Here is a 16,738-nt window from a genome sequence, read left to right as displayed (position 1 = left end):
TCATGGAGTGAGTCAGGTGGTCTTTGAGGGTCACACTGCCATCAATCCACTCCTGACTCCACCACCCACGAGCTATATTTTCCCCGGACAAATTACTTAACCTCTCAGAACCCCAGCTTCCTCTTCTGATAAATGAGGATTACAGTAAGTAAGGCCACTGTCTTGACTTCCCCAGGAGAGGAGTTTCCCAGGGCAGGGACGAGTTGGTCTCCCTAGCAGCAGGCCCCACCTGTAGGGCTGTTGTCATGGAGGGAATTCAGTGAGATGACGCGGGTTGTCCTCCCCGGCGCCTAGGGTATGTCCACCAGCTTAGTTTTGCTCCTCTTAATGGAGAGACAAGTGTGTTGAGGGAAGTGGGCCCCCCCAAGGTACACCTACGGGTGGCTCTTCCAACACCCCGCGCCTCCTTCCAGCCTTACCGGATCTTTAACACCTGGCTGGGGGACCCATCCAAGAACCTGCTGCTCGCCGAGGTCATCAACGTCATCAAGCGGGAGGACCTGCTGAGCAACGCAGCCCACGCCGGGAAGGCGCTGCTCACGGGGCTGCTGGACCTCCAGGTACCCAGTCCCCGGCCCACCCAGCTCCCCCAGGACCCCCGTGGGCTCCCCACCACCCCTGCTGAGCTGTTCGGCAGGCATTGTTTGTTCCTGTAGGGAATGCCTTCCTGCCCCTCCATATCCCAGCCCATTCTTGCTTCCCAAATGCCTGGTTTTCTGTTGACCCCCCCAGTTCAGACATGCCTCTCTCGTTCCCAACTCCCCCTTTGCTGTACAATCTTCCTTGTACTCTGTAGCCATGCCGTCCAATGGGAGACACATGCAAGCCACACATGTAAGCTGCACGTGAGTGCTAAATGTTCTAGCAACCATAGTGAAAGCAAAAATGGAGGTGAAGTTAATTTTGATTGTGTGTTTTACTTAACCCATTCTATCCAAGATGTTAGTATTTCACCATGCTGTATAGAAAATGGTGAATGTGATAGCTCATACTGGTTTTCTTATGTAAGTCTTTGAAATCAGTGTGTACTGACCCAGCACATCTCAATTCGGACGTGCCACCTTTCAGCAGCACGGTGGCTTCCGCACCACAGAGCATGGCCTTATTACAATCATCTGGCCTGTTGCCATGCCGCCTGCCTCACACCTAGACCCCCACGTAAAGGTTACCATCCTAGACTTGGGGTGGGGGCTGTAGGGGGAACCAGGCCAGCACAGGGGTCGGGAGGAGAGATGACCTTTTGCACGTAGCTGGTCACACAGAGCGCTCACCACCCCCACCCTGACCCCCACCCTATCACCCATGACCTGGGAGACCCACCAATGGGTGGTGGAGGAAGGCAGGAGGGAAGCATAGTCCCAGCTCCATTTATTGAGCTCGTGCTATAGGAGGGCCTCTGGGGCACCTTCAGTTCAGGGTGGCCCTAACACTCTGAGATTGGCACCATTGATGAGTAAATATTTCTGTTCATTGAGAACTTGCTATGTGCCAAGCACCGTGTTAAGTGTTTTATCACATTTAATTCTCAGAATAGGGTTACTGCACTCAGGGGGGAGGGGAACAGGAGCACCCCGACCACCACCACTGCTAGTGGGGTGGCGGCAAGCCCAGGACTTGGTTCTGGACACAGGGCAGAGGCAGGAGCTCCAGGACCACCCGGAACATGGCCCCAGGAACCAATGCCGGATGTAGCAAATTATGACAACAGGTCTCCCAGTGAACATGAAGAAACAGCAGCCGATTATTTTAGCATAGGTGTATCCTAAGCAGCATTTGGGATATACTTAGGCTGAAAGGTTACGAGCTGTTTACCTGAAACCCAAATGTACCTGGGCATCCTGTGTTTTCCGGGGCACCCCTAACTCAGAACGGTCTGAAATTAGAAACGTGTAACCACCCTTCTCCCCCGGGTGAGAAGAGAGCGTCCTGGGGAGGTGAGCAGGAGCCAGGCAGCTGTGTCTAACTGGATCTGCTTGATCGCAGCTCTGAGGGTGACAGACAGCTGCAGCCCTCGCAATGGAGTTTCTCTTCTTTTTCTGTTCTTGGACTGGGCCTGGTGGGTGAGGGGGCTGGGCCCTTCCTGCCACTGCTGTGCCCCTTCACTGTCCCCAGGGAGGCAGGAGGCATGACAGGTGGCGCGCATTTCCCCTGGAGATGGCTTCTGCCCACTGTGCCACGGGAGGGCCAGGCAGGGATCTTCCTGTCCTGAGGCTCACAAACAAGGGCCACTCCCTGTCCCGGAGCGACCTGCCTTCCCTTCCCTTGAGGTCCTTGCACACTGATGGCTGCCTTCTTCTGAGCTGGGCATCGCGCCAGGCTCTCGGAATATGGAGCACCCAGCAGAGTTCACAGCCTGGCAGGGGCCACGGGTGGGCACAAACAAGGCTGCACTGGGAAGAAAGAGAAGCCGAAGGGTGCAGCACAGTCTGAGGTGTCCCCTGACAGGCCAGTGGCAGAGAGAACAGTCGGAGGGTCACGGTCAGACTGCAAGGTAGCCTTGCGGCTCAGGAGTAAACAGCAGACGGGAGCGTTGTGAGTGACGTCATACCCAGACAGGCAAGGCCGGGGGCCGGTCGACAGTTCCTAAGACCTGCTCTGTGTGTGTGTGTGTGTGGTACTGTGTGTGGGGGGGGCGGGTACTGGCCGGCAGTGGCACTCTCTGGCTTCCTAAGACCTGCTCTGTGTGTGTGGGGTGGGTACTGGCCGGCAGTGGCATTCTCTGGCTTGTAGATGCATCCCTCCAGCCTCTGCCTCTGGTGTCACACGGCCTTCTTCCCGTGTGCGTGTGTCTGTGTCCAAATCTCCCCCTTCTCACAAGGATGCCAGTCGTTGGATTTAGGGTCCGCTATGATCCATACAACCTCATCTTAACCTAATTAATCACATCAGCCAAGACCTTCTTTCTGAAGAAGGTTGCCCTGGACATGAATCTGGGGAGGGAAGCACTATTCAGCCCAGTCCAACTCCCAGTCCCAGAGCCTTGCGTGAGGATGAGCCTTCACCCTAGAAGAATATCCTCTTTCCCAGGAGAAGAGCTGATTAAAGGTGGGCAATCTGTCAAGCATGACCAGGTGCCTGGCCCTGGGCTTAGGGCTTGACATAGAAACCTCATCTCACTAAACTCTCACCACAGCCCATTGGGTTCAATAGCTTGTATAACCTTCACTTTACAGAAGAGGAAACTGAGGCACAGCCACTTAAGCAACTGGCCCAAGGTTGCACGGTGAGAAAGAGGCAGGGTCGAGTTTTGAACCCAGAACTGGATGTCTGCCGAGCCAGAGCTCTTACCTGCTCAGGGGCCCTGCCAGTCCACAGGGAGGCCCACCGACTGGGCGCGTGAGGAAGCACAGGCGCAGAGCCTGGCCGGTACACAGGGGACGGACTTTGATGCCAGCCTTGTCTGCCCCATTCCAGGCCCGGTACCCCCAGTTCATCAGCAGAGTGAGGGGACGAGGCACCTTTTGCTCCTTCGACACTCCAGATGAATCCATACGGAATAAGCTCATTTTAATAGCCAGAAACAAAGGTAAGGCGGCCAGGAGCGGGAGCTGAGCTGGTGTAGGTGCGAAGTATTGTAGGTATGCGGTGGGGGTGGGGGGGGGCAGGGAGGAGATGGACGAGGGAGCGAGGAGGGGGGGACCCCGCAGGGAGAGGCTGGACGCCCGCGCCCCCTCCCTCTCAGCCGGGGCCCTGGGCGGCTCCTACGCCCTCCTGTCTTCTCTTCCAGGCGTGGTGCTGGGGGGCTGCGGCGACAAGTCCATCCGCTTCCGTCCCACTCTGGTCTTCAGGGACCACCACGCGCACCTGTTCCTGAATATCTTCAGCGACATCCTCGCAGACTTCAAGTAAAGAAGCCATTTCCACTGAACTCTGAGAAAGCCCCGATCTCAGCAGTTGTCAAATTGATTAGTTCGCTAATTCATGTTTTCACTTACAGTATCAGAGGTGACTGCATAAACTGAAGGTTCATTTGTGGAGAGGGGGTGTTGTTGGTGGCTTGGGGGTGGGGGCGGGAGGGAGGGGCCGGTTTGATTTTCCTCCCGGCAGAGCCAATGATGCACGTTGGTCGAAGCCCACACATTCTGCTGGAGCTCTGGACGGTCTCAGGAAGGGCCGTGGGGGTCCTGGTCATATAGCTGCCCACCTTGAACCCAACCATCCTTTGGAAGCAAAGCAAGGGAAAGACACCTGCTCTGGGACTGGTGCCAAAGTCTGTGACCAAGGATGCTGGCTCCCTGACCCTCTGCAGCAGACAAGCTCTGCTCTCGCCCGGGCCTGGAGCTCTGAGCACCCCACACACAGCTCGGTGAAGGACGGGACAGAGCATGGGAAGGCAGGGCGCAGGGACATTAGGACTGAGCCTGGGGGCTGGGGAGGGGCCTTCTGGCCTCCTTAAGACTCAGCCCCTCCTCTCAGTGCATCCGGGGTTCCTCTGACTTCCCTCCTTCGACAGGGCTTTGCCCTTGATGAGTCTCTGGCCGGCATCACAGACAGCTCCCGCTCACTGTACTCCGTTCCGCGGACCCTGTCCCCTCTGAAGTGTCAGCCCAGCCCCTGTGGTCTGAGCGTCCACAGGGACACACATGGGCCACAAGGACAGAAGCACACACCATTGCCCAGGACGGGAGCCCAGAGCCACGTCCTCCCGTCTCCAGGGGTTCTGGGGTCTAACAGCTCGGACGCCTGACCCGGGAGGCTCTTTCTGTAGCTTTTCCTCCAGTCCCTTTGCCGCACTTTGGGGCAGCTTTGCTGTGCCACCAGAGGAAACCGGTTGCTGGACTCAGCTTCTGGAAGGCAGCGCCATGAATCAGAGGCCGCAGAGCTCCACGCAGAAGATGGCCTGTTGGTCCAAGATGGCATCTTTGTGCGTCTCCAAGTTAGAGACTTTCCAGATGGGAAGGAGCGTTTAGATTACTAGGCAGCTAATGCTTAAATGCTTAATTGGATGGAGGCTTAGGCTTAGGAATCTCTGCTGGACGCAAGACATTCTTGAAACCGACGGGACTTCACATGTTCTTAAAAGTTGTCTTTAGTGAGTAGACTCACAAAGTCTGGCTTGTATTCCCTGCCCGGGAAGGTCCACTTCATTTCCACTTCTTCTCCTGGGGCCTCGGTTGACCGGTTTGGGGGAAAAGGGCACATCAAAGTTCTCCATTCAGCACTTTGCTCTTTTAATAACTAAGCATCCAAAGATCTCAAGGTGTTTTTTCCCTGCTTCTGCTCTTCAGGAGACTTGGTTACTGATTATTTCTGTGGAGGAGCAACAGGCACTGACACATCTGACAGACAAGGACAGACCCATGAGTGCCGGTTCGCTCTGCATTCTTGCAGTCAGAGCTGATCTGCCGCTTTTAGGAAGGACTTCTGCCATGTTTAAGGCCATTTTCACTGCCAGCAAAATGGAGTTGCATGCCTCCCTCTCTGCAAGCTTTGACTCGTTTGCATGTTCATTCATTGATTCATCCATTCACAGAACTTTCATTAAATACCTGCTTGTCCCAGGCCCAGTGCTAGGCACTAGGACCCCAGAGGTGAAGTAAAGCATAGTCCCTGCTCTCAAGGGCATCCCATCCCAGTGGGGACAGCAGACTCAGGCCAACAGTTAAAGCAGAGTGGCAAGTGCCACAACAGAGGTTATATGCAGGAACATCAGGAAATCAGAGGGAGAGCCCCGCTCCACCTAAAGGTCAGATGAGGTTCTGAGGAGAAAGTGAGCAGGATTTTGCAGAAGGAGTAAGAGTTCACCAAGCAGACAAGCAAGGCAAGAAAGAGTGGTGCAGACAGGGAACAGCATGTGCGAAGGCACATCACTGCAGTCTCACCTTTCACTGAGGATAGGCTATATTGATACCCCAATCAGGCAATATCCCAAGATTCAAGGCCTTATTTAACAAACAAGCGAAATGCAAACCAAACCACCATTCACTTATTGGCATAAGTATGTTTGCTCCTGAGCACAGGAAGCCCTGGGTGTGAAGGTTCAGTACAATTCCCAGAATCCAAAAGGTTTTGAAGTCAGGGCGCCACCACAAACTCGGCTCTCTTTGGTGGAGAGAGTGACTCTAATATTTTGCTCTCTCCCCAGGAGGCATTCAAAGAGAAATGAAACCATTTTATCTGGGAAGTCATTTCCAGACTTCACTCCTTACCAAGGAAATTACTTCTTGTAAAACTTTTTAAGTCATTTATCAACAAGCTCTTGTCGACTCGGGGCATAATGAGTTCCTGAGACAGCCTCTTTGCCAGGTGGAGATAAAGTGGGAAGAATTTCAGGGAAGGAATTCTCGGCAGAGCTCCAGATGGTGGAGACCTGGACGAGGTCGGTGAAAACACAGGGAGCCCAGCAGACAGGCTGCCGTCGAGGGCAGAGCCCATGGAGGAGGACTTCGGCGGCCCACAGTCTGGAAATGAATCCGTCATACATTAGTGCCACTGAGTTTAGTAAATGTTGCCAGCAAGTCTTGTCATTTTACAGAAAACGAGGCCCAGTCATAGCAAGTCTTAGCATATCCTCACTTTTATTATAAATGGGTGTTTTTTTATAATTTTTACTGACACTCAGTAACAGGTGTGCACATTAATATCTCTATCCATACCTACGTATATCCCTATAAGTGTATCAGCTCACGGTAGAGAACCACAGCTAGGGATCATCGCGGGCATATGCGTACAAAGTGATCTTGTTTACAGTACTTGTTGACAGTGCCAATAAATGATAAAGAAATTAACACATCACAATGTAACTGATGACCATATGCACAATTCCATGAATTAAATGTTTCCTGTGTTAATCAGTATTCTTAAATTAAAAAAAAAACTTTACAATGGAACATCAGAGTGAATGTGGTGTTTTTTGGGTTGGAAATGGTTTTGTTAAGTAATTATTTGATGAGTAAATTTAAGCACCTCTTATTTAGTATTACCTGTCTCAGGGGCCTGCTCTACCTGCCTACGTCAGCCTTGGGTTCAGAAAGCACTGTGAGGCCATTAATCTCTCCAGAGTTCATTATCATGTGACAGGGACACAAGGCCTGGTCCCTACCCTCTGCTCGTCTTCTGGTAGGGAAAGCCTACAGCAGCCCAGCGTAAAAGCCAGAGTTCAGGAAGACCCTGGCTGCTGTAGGCACCCACAGGTCAGGCACCACACCGGCATGGAGGCCAGGCCCCTGCGTTTCATCCCCCCATTGGAGCAGAAACTGCTCCAGTGGCTCAGAGGAGGGGTGGGAGGCCTTGCAGACCAAGACAGTAGCTAACCGAGGGCATAAAGGCAGGGCGAGGGCGGGCACTGGCACGGTGGCCAGCGCTGCCGGATCCCAGGGAGAAGCGCCTGGAGGTGAGGCCGAAGCAGCAAGCACAGCCCAGGTCCGAGCTGCTGAGAGCGTGGAGCCGGAGGCATCCAACGTGCGCCTTGGGAGGATCGTGCTGAGCGCTCACTGTGACAGACAGGGAGGCCGGGAGAGCGGCGAGGAACGTACTGCTGTCCAGATGGCCTGGCGGCCTGACCTGGGAGCGGAGGGCGTGGGCTCCTACCTGGCTTCTGCTCCCAGCCGTTCCGGCCGCCTTCAGTGGCCCTTCTCTCACTTCTGAAATGTACGGCTTGGATTACATCACTTCTGAGGGTTCTTGCTGCTTGTCTATAAAACAACAATTTTCTTGGAAGGCAACACTTGCCTTTAAATGTGTTTTTTAAGTAATCACATAAGAGTGATAATAGTGACCATTTGCTGAGCATTTACCACGTGCAAGGATGTTCGGGTGCTTTAAAATTTTCACAACAAACCTACAAGCTATGTATTTGTACACCTATTCTTAAGATGAGGAAACAAGCTCAGAGAGGTTGGGGAACCTGCCCCAAATCACTCAGCTTGGAAGCCAGGATTTGATACACACAAATGTATGAAAGATAATATATTTGCGTGTACACAATGTGTGCCTGTGTGTGTGTGTGTGCGTGTGCACGTGCATACACTCAGCTTGGGGTTGGCTGAGGATCCAGACTGTCAACCACTCAAGGACCTCCCTCACGGCCAGCCTGGCCACCAGTCTGGGAGATCCAGCCGGACCGGCTACATTAGCGTGAGTTCTGCTCCTAAATGTACATTCCTAAGGGGGCGGGGGTGGAACTGACCTCGAGATCAAATACTCTGTTAAAAACAGTCACAGTTTTCTATTTCCTGTCTTTCTTCCCCCCACCTCCTGCCCCCTGGCGAGGCTGCAGAGGCTCTGCTGCTTCTAGCTGGGTGACCTTGAGCTAGTCATTTACCTTCCTGAGCCTCATCTGCAAGACCAGGTTGATAATAGTAACGCAAACTTACCAAACGCTTGCCTGGACCAAGCCCTAGTTCAAGGGCATTTTGTGAAGCCAGTCAGTCCTCCCAGCCACGCCGGGTGGGTGCTTGTATTACCATTGCTTCGCAGATAAAGAACCCAAGACACAGAGAGAGCTCACATAACGGGCCCAAGGACACAGCTACGAAGTGGCAGGCCCGGGATTCGAGCCCGCAAGAAGTCTTCCTTCAGAAGCCACATGCTTTATCCTACCTCTGACATCTCAGGGCATCTCCAGCGCCAACAGTTGCGGGAGGATTGAAGATCATGTGATAATCACCCGGCACTTAGTGGTCACCTCATGTCCGCGAGTAGCTGAGTGCGACTCACAGAGGGTTCTGGACCACCAGTACTCGATTTCTGTCAAAGGTAAGTTCCCACTCATAAATATTAAATCTACTTCCCGAATCCCGGAGTATAGTTCGACATGAATCAGTAAAACGGATGTTTTGTCACTAGACTTGGTAAAATGTGGCCAGATGGCATCGGCCTTGCCTGATTAATTCTAATCAGGCAAGATTTTATAGTCGAATGCCGCAGGATCAAAACAAGGCCGTACAAGTTGGACTCTGACTACGGATCAAAGGGACCGTGCTGGCTTTCCATTCGGGGACCCACAAGTCCTGAAGTCAAGAAGGACCAGCAAATGGGAAGCAACAGCCTAGTTACTGGGGCGGTTTACCCGGGGCTGGGCCACACAAGCAGCAAGAGCCCCCAGACCTGTTCTGGGACCGCATCAAACGTGGTTGTTTGCTGATGGACACGGGGCAGGACGTCTGGGCCTGCGACATGGCAAGTGTCCACTTCGGGAGCTGGGAAAGGAAGGGCGACGGCCCCCGGCCCTCCTGCCCTTAATGTCCCCAGTTAGAGCCGACCTCCCCGTGGCCGGGAAACCACTACCTTAGTGTCCTGCTGCTCTGACAGAATCAGTTGTTCGTTCAAGACCTCCTCAGGAGCTTCCCGGGTATAATCTGAAACCAGCCCCCTGCGCAGAGAAGGCAGGAGCATGGAAAAAAGAGGCAGGCCACCCAGGGGCAGGGGGCAGGGAGTTTATGTGGAGGCCTTAGGGGTTCAGTCCCACATAGTGTCCAGCTGGTCTCCCCCGCCGACATCACTACATCAAGGCTGCAGCTTGCAGCTTCTGGGAGCAAGGAAGGTGGGGAGGGTGCACATTCCAAAGACAGGGGGGGCAGTGAGGAGCCTCCGATTGCCCGGGTCTGTCTCAAGGGTCACTAGCGGTCACATCCTCTCGATGACCTCCAACAGCCACCCACTGGGGGGCTTACAGCACACATTTATTTCTCAGGTTCTGGAGGCTGGGAGTCCACGGTCAGGTTCTTGGTCTTGTGGCCTTCCAGTGGCCCTCTGCAGTGTGCTCACACACTTCTTCCTCTTTCTATTAAGGGCACCGATCCCATCATGAGGGCCCCACCCTCCTGACCTCATCCAACCCCTCCTGACCTCATCCAACTCCTCCTGACCCTATTGCCCCCCAAAGGCCCCACCTCCAAACGCCATCATACTGGGGGTTATGGTTTCATCATCAGAATGTTCGAGGGAACACATTCACTGCACAGCAACCACCGTGTGGTAACTGAGAAGCCACAAAACCACCCCACTCCCCGCGTGAGAAGGACACCAGCCCAGGGATGGGTGGGGACAGGGGGCAAGGTCCAGGCGGTGCTCAGCAAAGAAGAGAAACCACTCTACAAGGGATAAACACGCTACGTCACTGACACTTTCAATGACTGTTTCCTAGTCGATCCAGCTCCCGGGTCCACAAGGGGAATCCACGGCAGAAACTCTGCTCTTTACCTAGAAGCTGACGTGAGGGGGAAAGGATGGAAGAGGGGACAGTGCATCTTTCCTTATTCGTTAAGATGCTCATTATGAGCATTTTAAATACTAGAAGGTTTAAAGTTGAAAATGGAAGCTTCCCCTCATTGAATCTACCTCCTGCCCACCCCCAATCCTCTCCCCAGAGGCAACCACTGTTGACAGTTTGGAAGGTATTCACTTTCTTTTTAAACACAAATAAGATCACACAAAACTTGTTCTGTGACCTGCTTCCAACACTCTTCACTACCCCATGGCTGCATCGGCGGATATAATCAACCTCACTCTTTTTAAGGGCCAAGTAATATTCCATAGAGTGGATCTACTAACATCTATTTAACAGTATTGCCTAGTAATGGAAACTTCCAGTTTTGGTGTTGCTATTGTCTGTCTGTTAGAATCAGTCAGTGACCGTCCTTGCATATTTCCATTAGATTATTATTTTTGGAAGTGTCAAAGCAGGGAATCACCAATATATCCTCTACCGGAATCTAAAAGACCACTTCCATTTTCTGAGAAGCTGCTTTACGCACCACGGCACAGCTTTGGGGAAGGGTAAATCTCACACACCGGTTCTCGGAGCTCCAGGTGCCTTGGGAATACCTGGGAAGCATAAAAACACAGAATCCCCGGGGGCTGAGCCCAGGTGAGTTGGTCTCAGTTGATATTGATTTTGGGGGTTCTGGACCAGCTCCCTGTCCTACTGGTGCATGGCAGAAGCCCTAACTGGCTTCCCATCGTCAACATGGAGATCTATGATTTTAGCTCTGGAATAAAGGGATGGAATAATGCATTTGCTCTGTGTGCCCTCTGCTGGTACCGCGTGAGCAGATCGGGCCTCGAAATGGAGGCTGTTTCACACCATGGCTGCTGAGAATGGGGCTCCCAGTGTGGGAGCTTCAGGGCAGTGATGGTCAACCCAGGTTACACGTGAGAGTCACCAGGGGGCCTTGACAGTAGCGATGCCCAGTCACAGGTCTGGCAACAATGTTTAAAAAGCTCTCCAGGTGATTCTGCAGAGCCAGGGTTGAGAACCTTTTCTTTAGGTAAAAAAAAAAACATGGCCCAGAAACATGAAGTCCCCAGAGGCCTGTCAGAAAACCCAGCCTTAGCTGCATTGCAGAACTGGTTCAAACTTGTCAAAAAGATGGATGCCAGGGACCCACCCCCAGACATAATCAGAATCGCCAGGTGTGAGGCTCACTCAGGTAATCGCTGACAATAAGACCAACAGCAGTGGCTGAGTTATTTTCTTCTTTCATGAGGTCAAGATCACATCATGAATATCTAAGACATTTTAGAGGCACAAACTGTATGTCTTTGGGGGAAGAGGTTCACAGTCATTGGAATGGTGCAGAACAGAACCAGCTGTGAGCTCGTGTGCAGAGGAAACTGGAGAGAGGGAGGGAGGGCAAGAGAGAGCACAAGAATGCTCTATGCAGATACCTAGGAAGGAAAGCTTCCAGGAGGAGGGGGCTGCCAGTGCAAAGGCCCTGAGGCTCGGTCACTGGGGAAACAGCAAGGTGACTATAACTAAATGAAGTGGTGGGCAGGGCTGGAGGGGGATGTGGATAAAGAAGACTGCAGGGGTAGAGATGGAGCCAGATCATGTTGGGCCGTGCAGGACATTGTAAGGACGCAGCTTTCACAGCAGTGATGTGATTCCTTCCTTAAAGGATCCCTGGCTGCTGTTAGAATGGCCTCCAGTACAGCAAGGATGGAGGGAGCAGGTAGCAATGATCCAGAGGAGATATGAGGGCAGCTTGGATCAGAATGGCAGGGGTACAGGTGGGGAAAGTCGTCGGAAGATGGTCACATTTTGACAGTAGTCAACATACATTCAGTCAGTCAACATACAATCACCATATGCCATTTACGCTGAGAAAGAGCCAGCACTTCGGCGTGGGTGGCAGCCCTCCAGGACCGTCCCCGCCACCCCTGGGCCACCCCTGAGGACCACTGGGTGTTAAGAGTGTGCTCCTGTGTGCACAGCCCTTTATCTAGGAAAGCCAGACACACCCAGACTGACATGGGTGCTGATGTCCCTCAACATCCGGGGATGCAGTCACCCCAGGAATTAACATGAGATGGGCATTTAACAAGGGCAACAAATCCACAAGCCTCTGCCCTTCATTTGCATCTTTAACTAAAAGTGAATACAAATTAAAACGTGCTCTAATTCTTAAAAGCCCCCAAAGTTCTCCCCTTACTCTGACCTTGACAGGCTTCCCACCTTGATTATATAGTCAGGATCCTTCCTTAGCAGATGCCCGGCTCTCGCCAGGGCGAACTCGCACGGGCTGCTCCCTCAGGCCTCCTGGGGCCTCCTATTCTGCCTCAGCCCGTCTGCTCTTCTTTCAGGGCACCTGTCACCCTCTCTAATTACACACAGGTGCTTGTTCAACATCTGCCTCCCTCCCCACCAAGACACCCGACCGCCCGCTCCACAGGGCAAAAGCCCATCGTTGGGATGTCAGTGCTGAGCAGTGCCGTGCAAGGGCCTTTGGGCGGAATGAATGACGGGCCTGGAAGCCTACAGGAACAAACTGCGTGAATTACACGCTTTACTTGCTTCTGTGACGTAGAATAAATTAAGAAAAATCTAGCTTCTTTTGTGTTATCTCATTAGAAAGTCACATCTCAAAATGCCATTTTCAGTCTACACAAAGAATATATTTGATATTTCATTCTTTATAGCTATTTGATATTTATCACATTCTTCATAACAATAAAAAATGGAAATGACTTAATTACAAAAGGTTAAAGGATGAGTTACATTCACTGAGTGGAATATTCTGCAATTCCTGAATTTCTTTTGCATAGAGTATTTAAATGAAAAATTAAAAAATCTGGGCCTTTAGTTTTTATCTCTAGGTAAGGTATGCTATTATTTTTCCCAAATTTTATTGAGATATAATTCACATATAACATTTTACTACTTTAAGTTGTACAGCATAATAATTTACATATGCATATTGGAAAATGACTACCACGGTGTTGTTAATATCCAGCAACTCACATAGTTATAAGTTTCTTTCCTCGTGATGGAATATTTTTAATGAGCGTAGCTGCGATAGTCTTGTGTTAAATCATGAAGCAAAAAAAAAAAAAAGAAAAAACCCCAATTTCCGATACAGTAAAGAATCTGTGCTTTTAGAAAAGACTAGAAGCACAATGAAATGCTCCTTCACACCTATAAAATGGCTATTACCCAAAGAAGTGGAGAAATTGGACCCTTATGCATGGCTGGGGGCAATATAAATGGTGCAGCTGGTGTGCAAAAGTTTGGCACCTCCTCCAACACAGAGTCACCCTGGGATCCGGTAACACAACTTCTCAGATACACCCAGGAGAGCTGAAAGTGGGGCCGCGGCAGGTATTTTACACCAATGTTCACAGCAGCATTATTCCCAACAGCCAAAAGGTAGAAACAACCAACCAAAATGTCCATCAACAGATGAACGGAGAAACAAAATGTGGTACATACATTACTCAGCTATAAAAAGGGAAAAGCAGACACCTGCTATCACATGGATGCCTTGGAAACACGATGCCAAGTGAAAGTCACACATAACAGGCCACATGGTGTACAGTCCATTGATACACAATACCCAGAATAGGTAAACCCATACATAGAGGCAGAAAGGAAATTGGCAGTTGCCAAGGGCGGGAGGGAAAGGGAATGGGAAGTGGATGTTTAACAGGTTCAGAGTTTCCGTTTGAGATGAAGAAATAGTTCTGGAAATGGATGATGGTGATGATTGCACAACCTTGTAAAATATACTTAACACTCCTGAACTCTACACTTAAAAATGGTTAAAAAGATAACTTTACATTATGTGTATTTTACTACAATAAAAAAAAAAGACTGGAAGTCCACACAACAAAACAGGTATTGGCTTTTGAGTGGCAGAATCATAAAGATCATGCCTTCCGGACTGTGTGACAAACGAGTAATTCTAATTACAGGGCGCAGGGGCACTGCATGTATATAACTGGCTTTAGTTTATAAAATAACAGGATGGCACACAGTTCGTCTGTCCTCATCACATTGCAAAGCCTTCCAACGTAGGAGCCTCTAAGACCTCTGGATGGTGAGCCCGACCTCGGCAAGGGTGCTGTGCGCCCTCGGGTGACACCCATCCTATCCCACCCCAGTCGCTGCGCAGTTACCACCCTGGCAGGATGAAATGACCCACCTCTAGACTTCAGCGCAGTCCCTTCAGCTGCTGGGTCGGGGGGTGCCCAGCACAGGGCTTGGGAAATCCCTGCCCGGAATGACTGCCTGGAAGCCTTTCACCACACCACCAGCTCCAAACTAACCCTGACATTTACTGTTTTCTCTCACAGCCACCCCATGGTACAGGCAGGATATTCCCTTCCACATATGTGAAGGCCAAGATTCAAAGAGACCCGATAATCTGCCTGGGGTGGGGAGAACTGACAGAACCTAGGCCTTCTGACTGCAAATCCTGCCACCTGAAGCCCGTGCACCCCCTGCCACCTGTCTTCCCATTTCACAGCACTGTACTGCTTCAGGGAACCTGGTGTCGTTGCCTCCAAGAAGTGGCTCTTAACAGAAACTTCGGGCTGGATGTCACACACAAGTGCAGTAAGAATATGCACTAAGGTCCTCTCTCTCAAATCTGGTTACCAGTTCCTGCCTCATGAATTTTTTCATCCCCAAAAGACAAGTTCCCGGGAGCCCTGGCAACATCTCCAGCTGCCTGATCCCCTCCTGCAGCCTCGCCCACACCTCGGGCCTTCCCGCTGCAGATCCAGGTGGCCCAGGGCTACCCAGAGGCCTGGCTCCCAGTTCACTTGAGTGCGTGCAGCCTCCCAAACACCTGCGTGAACCGCTCTCTGTCCAGGATGCGTCCGTAGCGCAGGGTGAGGTAGAAGGTCTGCTTCCCACTATACTGCTGGATGCGCACGAACACCTCCTGGGGCCGGTCCTCGCTTTCCGTCAGGGGGATCACATCGGCCACGGGGCAGTACGTGTCCTGCCGCCGGCCCCAGAAGGTCAGGTGGGCCACCCGCAGCACAGTGCCGGACTCGTTCACGTACAGGATGCCCACCAGCCTCCGGAAGAAATAGCTCATCCAATACAGCATGGCCAGCGCGAAGCCAGCGATCCCGCCCGCGAGGCACAGGGCGTTGAAAGCCATGAGGCCCTGGGAGTAACAGTAGAGGCCGGGCGGCAGGGCCATCACCGTCAGCGCTGTCTGCGCCACCTTCAGCCGAGACAAGACCCCAACGGCTCTGATGGCATGAAACCGGTAGACCATCTGGAATTTCTCGGTGTCTGTTCCTGGGGGCTTCTCCTTCGAGGCGGGCAGCCTGCTCCCCACCCACCTTCCAGGGTCCTGCCCACTGCAGAGGCACACCCCGTACAGAGGCCTCCCCCACGCACCTGGCCTTGGCAACCCCGGCACAGCTCGGAGGAGGGCGGCCTGCAAGGGAGACAGGAGGCCATTTGTCTCACAGAACGCAACCATGCTAATCACACAAAATCTGCAAAGCGTCTACACGGAGGCTCCCGCCAAACCCGTGAGGTCGCCGTTATTGCCAAAGACAGAGGGAGAGGGGAAGTCAGGTGCCTGACCTCATGTGACCTTCATGCAAGCTTTAAGAATAAACCACTACTTCCTCATTACCCCTGGGGAAGCTAATCCCAGAGAAGGCAAGAAATGTACTCAAAGGCACACAGCCAGGGAGTGGGGCAGAGTAGGACTCCCAAAACTGGTCCTCTTGCCTCCAGGAGTGGAAGTAGGTATAGGAAATGAGGCACAATTTTCATTCACTCAGCAAATACCTAGGGAAGGCCAACTCTGGGTGGGCACCAGATCCATAAGGCTGGTGAACATTTCCTCGGGCAGGAAGCTAAGCAGTGACCTCGTGGGGAACAAATCTGAGCGATATTCACCCTAACTTTCCAATACCCTGTCTGCTTAACGCAGCATCTTAGCCTAGTTTGGGAGAATGGACAGAGGCACCACCCCGTAGCGAAAGTTATTTTATTGGGTGAATATTTCTACACCTTGAGCAATGATGAAAGAGGCTTTGGAGCCAAATCTGGGCTCCAATCCCGGCCCCGAGTCACCCAGTCACTAGCTATGGATCCTTGCGCAAGCTGCTCCTCCTCTCTGGGCCTTTCAAAACGGGGGTTCAGAACACAGGGAATGAGGCCTGGAAGGCACCTGACGGACTCGCACGGTGAGTGCTCAGTGGGTTTTTGCTCCCGCCGTGGTGGCCCCCGAGTCCTGAGCGCAGAGGAAGGTGGGAAAAGCACATCGGACGCCACGGCCGAGGTCTCTCCCGAGAATTCTCGGAATCAGAACTCCAAGCGTCCGTCCGCCTGCCTGCCCCCGGCCTGCCCTCGACCCAAACCGCAACACCTCCCTCGGTCGTCCCTACCACCCATCCTCTTACCATGGCCCCGCTGCCCGGGGCTGGAAGCGGACCCCACGTGCCCCGGAACCGCTAACAGCGCATGCTCGGCCGTAATAGCGTGTAGGCGCGTTGCATTCTGGGACTCGTGGTCCGGAGAGAATAGCTGACTCTTCTCTTCCAG

The 16,738-nt window shown here is 52.3% G+C and overlaps 2 protein-coding genes across 4 annotated transcripts in view; one reads left to right on the top strand and one right to left on the bottom strand.

Annotated features, from left to right (window-relative positions):
• ABAT (4-aminobutyrate aminotransferase) overlaps nt 1-16,738 on the top strand; it is a 383,605-nt gene that overhangs the window by 66,972 nt on the left and 299,895 nt on the right. For 2 of the 3 annotated variants that reach the window (XM_036931771.2, XM_036931772.2), the window contains exons 14-16: nt 414-560; nt 3,415-3,526; nt 3,728-6,830. In XM_036931771.2, the coding sequence (XP_036787666.2) occupies nt 414-560; nt 3,415-3,526; nt 3,728-3,849 (381 nt within the window). In that variant the 3' untranslated portion in view covers nt 3,850-6,830. Of the gene's footprint in view, nt 1-413; nt 561-3,414; nt 3,527-3,727; nt 6,831-16,738 lie in introns of those variants that run through there. The other variant, XR_008992287.1, reaches the window with a different exon arrangement.
• On the bottom strand, nt 13,748-16,705 carry TMEM186 (transmembrane protein 186). The gene is made up of 2 exons (XM_036931774.2): nt 16,597-16,705; nt 13,748-15,617 (listed from the first exon to the last, which is right to left on the bottom strand). Exons 1-2 carry the CDS (start codon nt 16,597-16,599, stop codon nt 14,982-14,984), a joined length of 639 nt encoding a protein of 212 aa, XP_036787669.1. The 5' UTR covers nt 16,600-16,705; the 3' UTR covers nt 13,748-14,981.

This window comes from Manis pentadactyla, chromosome 10 (assembly GCF_030020395.1).
Source record: "Manis pentadactyla isolate mManPen7 chromosome 10, mManPen7.hap1, whole genome shotgun sequence".
NCBI classification, from domain to species: domain Eukaryota; kingdom Metazoa; phylum Chordata; class Mammalia; order Pholidota; family Manidae; genus Manis; species Manis pentadactyla.
This window is presented reverse-complemented; position numbering and strand designations above follow the sequence as displayed.